We start from the raw sequence: 3,552 nt of genomic DNA on the forward strand, positions 1-3,552 counted from the left end.
AAACACGTACACACTGACATGGACATTGACAGTCAAGCGGCAGCAAATCGGTGCCACTTACTTCGTATCGTGACGTTGCTTCCATCAGGCAAGGAGGACGAGGAAGAGGAGGAGAAGGAAGTGGAAGACGTAGCAGTTGACACGATGGCATTCAGGAGGACTGAAACCACGGCGACGCCAATAAACTCCACAGTTGACGCCTTCATCGTTCCACAAGTCGCCAATTCAAACTGCAATGGAAAGAATATTCACCCACACTCAGTCTAGCAGCACAACACCAAATCACCTTCCAGGTGCAGCCCAGAAGTATTCAACACCAATCACCAGTTTCGCTGGATAGATGCGCAGCTGAAATGAGCCGCATCGGCGAGGACTCACACCAGAAGGCCACCAACAAAACCGCCTCGCCTTTTGCCAACTACTTCAATTTCCAGATTTGAAGGATATGGAAAGCGTCCACAGCGCAACTGCCTGAACAATGCGACTGAATAGGCGGCCTACAGTCACAGCTAGGCGGCATCGAAAAGGCAACAAAGTGGCATTTAAAGCCACCGACGCAGAAGGTAGGTCCCAGCAGGGCACAACAAGCGCATCTCTTTAGCTGTGAGACCACAATCCTCCTCCTCCACCTCCTCATCACTCTCATCATCTCACCCACGTCACCAATCGAAACAACAAAAAGCTCCTCTTCTTCTGAGGCCGAGAGGAGATGAGTGAAGCGTGACAATGCAATGCCTCAAGGTCAATGCAAAATAAGGACAGAGGGAGAGAGTAAAAGGGCGGGAGAGGCAAGATGGCTCCTGAACTCTCCCAACCATCGCCCTCCACGCTGGTACCACGCGCACCCGTTTTTGACCCTCCCACATCCCTTCACCACCATTTAACTTGGGCCACGCGAAACCGTCGTCTGACCTCACACGCACGCCACACCAGTGCCAGCGCTGCATTCCATCACCTCCTTGTGCTTGCATTTGCGTGCCTCGATGGATGCAAATTAAACAAGTCATTAGCATGCGCAAGCGAGGTACACGCCGTTGAGGCTCGCTTGAGACATTACGGTCACGCCTGCACATCCACGCACCCATCCGACGCCCACCTACCTGACTGACTGGCCAACAGCTACCGCGTCATCACCTCGTACTCCTAGCCCACTTTCTCTCTGACAAGGCCATGCAACGATGGGAGATGAAGGAGGAGGAGGAGGAGGAGGAAAGAGACGGACCCGATTCTGGTTGGATAAGGGCGGTGGAATGATTCCCAGGTCTGCACATCGCAAGCCAATTCACTACACCTCGTCAACAACCACACATCAGGTCAGGCGACAGCTAACCAGACCCACATTCAAATACTCTCAAGCAAGACCACCACGCAGTTAGAGTCCCATCCAATCTGCGTAAATCAAAGTCGCCTAATTCTGATTCACCTTACAATTGCCATTTACTTGTCCATCCACCTGACCTCCTGGCCGAGGTCAATCCACTTCTCGCACGACACCCACGTCATTCCAGTCGCCAAAAGTGAAGCGATGCGGAATGGACCAACAATTTCGACACACACTTCTCCACGTTGACTAAGAGGGTGGAGGGAGGGACAGGTAATCACCTTCGTCGATAAAGTCACACCCACCAGGCAACTTCTACAGTAAAAACGACAACGCCTAGTGAGCCGAAACAATAATCAGAAGCCTGTCTCGACGACGGCGTGTTTTGTGGCCACCAATCGCCATCACCTCCAACTGCGTGCCCCACCACCAGCAACAGTCCACTCACACCTCACATTCGCCGTGACAACTGGGGCCGAGCAACGGAAGACTCGAGGCGGATGAGGAGGCGGGAAGGCATTCTCCACCACAGTGGGGAAGAAGTCCAAGCGTGACCATTTACGATTGAAGACGAAGTGCTTTCGCTTACTTTGAAGAAGAAAGAGGCAAGACATAACGAGGTACAGTAAACAAGGTCATTCCACGTTCCAGCTTGCCTTTAAGTGCTCCACCCCACACAATTGTAGGCTACTTTAATAAGCAAATTTATTTGGGCACTTTGGAACAACCTCGCGAATCGTGAACCCTTCAGGCAGTCCTTTACGCACTTCCACTCCTTCCAACCAACACTCACTTCATAGCCTACGTAGCTCACCCTGTGCTTTTTCACAACTCAGTGGGGATCACGCACAACTAAAAAAGCCCTTTTCTTTGAGTTAGTCTTCACTGGGGAGGAGTTAGGGCTGCACTTGACAACCAGCCAGTCAGACGACGCGATCAACACATCCGAGTTGGCAGCAGTCGGCTAATCAACAAATGGTGTTTCACAAAAACCCCTCGCGCACACCGTATGTCGTCAGTAGGCTAGGAAAGGACCGAGCGCCAAGGCTAGTGAGGGAGACGTTGTTGTAGATTGCGGTGGTGAAAAGGCTCTCAATGCATGGGGATTCAGACGCATTTCACAGTCACAACAGCAGCGGTCAAGGCGCCGCACTGGGACTAGAAGTTGACTTCAACCTGGACAACTAACCAGGGCAGCCTCCAATCAACAATTAGTATATTCAGACTAGCATTGCTACCCAATAGGCCTTTCTAACCGTTTGTAATTAGAGCGCCTGCCCGCTCGCTACTGGGCGGTTCGAGGACAAAAAGCCGATTACCATGGCTCAATTAATGACACCAATCGTCATTATTGCGTTCACCAACCCAACTGCTGACAAACACTACTAGACAATGATTACTTGCAAGCCTTACACTAGCTGCCACAGTCTGAAAATGAAAGCACGACACGTAGGTGTGATACCAGACTGGGAGGAAGCAAAAACCGACGCGTCACACATGTGTGACGCCAACAGCCAACTCATTACTCTTAAGCGAAAGTCAGATGAGAACCCAATTCTTCCGTGATCAAGACTCTCAGAGGATAACATCTCCACCGAAGAGTCATTCCCACCGACTCAGGCAAAGCGACTCTCTCACTCACCCACAACAACAACACACACTTCGGACGCACAAACCGACACACACGTCAGCAAAGCAGATTTCAGACCACATTACCGTAGCGCCCAGACACCACCTACTGCTTTGGCAATTGCCTCTTCACTGAAAACGTCTCAATGACCACAACCAGACAACTTCAAATCTAGTTGCTTGCACCACAATGGAGAAGCATTCGGCTGTCCGAAGACCCATCAGAGGGTCTGCCGAAGCATCACTCGTTGGATGCAGTGCTTAGAGGGCACCTTCGTCAACACTGTCCACACATCAAGCCCCAAAGCCGTTCGAATTGAGGAGAAATAGTGTTGGCCACAAAAGTGGAGAGCATTCAGTTTGTCATCCACCATTAAGAGGGTCAGCTCGAATTAGAGAGGAATCGTCTAAGCTGCCGGTAGTCGAGGAGTGCACATTAGTAAACTCTGTACAGAGCATGAGGAATAGCCTGTGTTTCGCTGTTTTGAGGAAGTTATATTTTGGGAGCCAGTGCAAAGACGTGAATTCTTGACCAATTTCATGCCGGAGACAATCAAAATAGGTCCCTAAACCCACCAAAATAATTGGCACTGCTTATGCCA

The 3,552-nt window shown here is 50.7% G+C and overlaps 1 protein-coding gene across 1 annotated transcript in view; it reads right to left on the reverse strand. All coding sequences in view use genetic code 11, as the record gives it.

The window, feature by feature from the left end:
* Positions 1-3,552, reverse strand: part of EGR_10272 (Leucine-rich repeats and immunoglobulin-like domains protein) — a gene marked incomplete at both ends in the record, with an annotated part of 21,950 nt that overhangs the window by 18,064 nt on the left and 334 nt on the right. The window contains 2 exons of the mRNA XM_024499521.1: positions 62-230; positions 1,777-1,909. Coding sequence (XP_024346075.1) covers positions 62-230; positions 1,777-1,909 — 302 coding nt within the window. The remainder of the gene's footprint in view (positions 1-61; positions 231-1,776; positions 1,910-3,552) is intronic.

Source organism: Echinococcus granulosus (assembly GCF_000524195.1).
Source record: "Echinococcus granulosus chromosome Unknown EG_S00204, whole genome shotgun sequence".
NCBI classification, from domain to species: Eukaryota; Metazoa; Platyhelminthes; class Cestoda; order Cyclophyllidea; family Taeniidae; genus Echinococcus; species Echinococcus granulosus.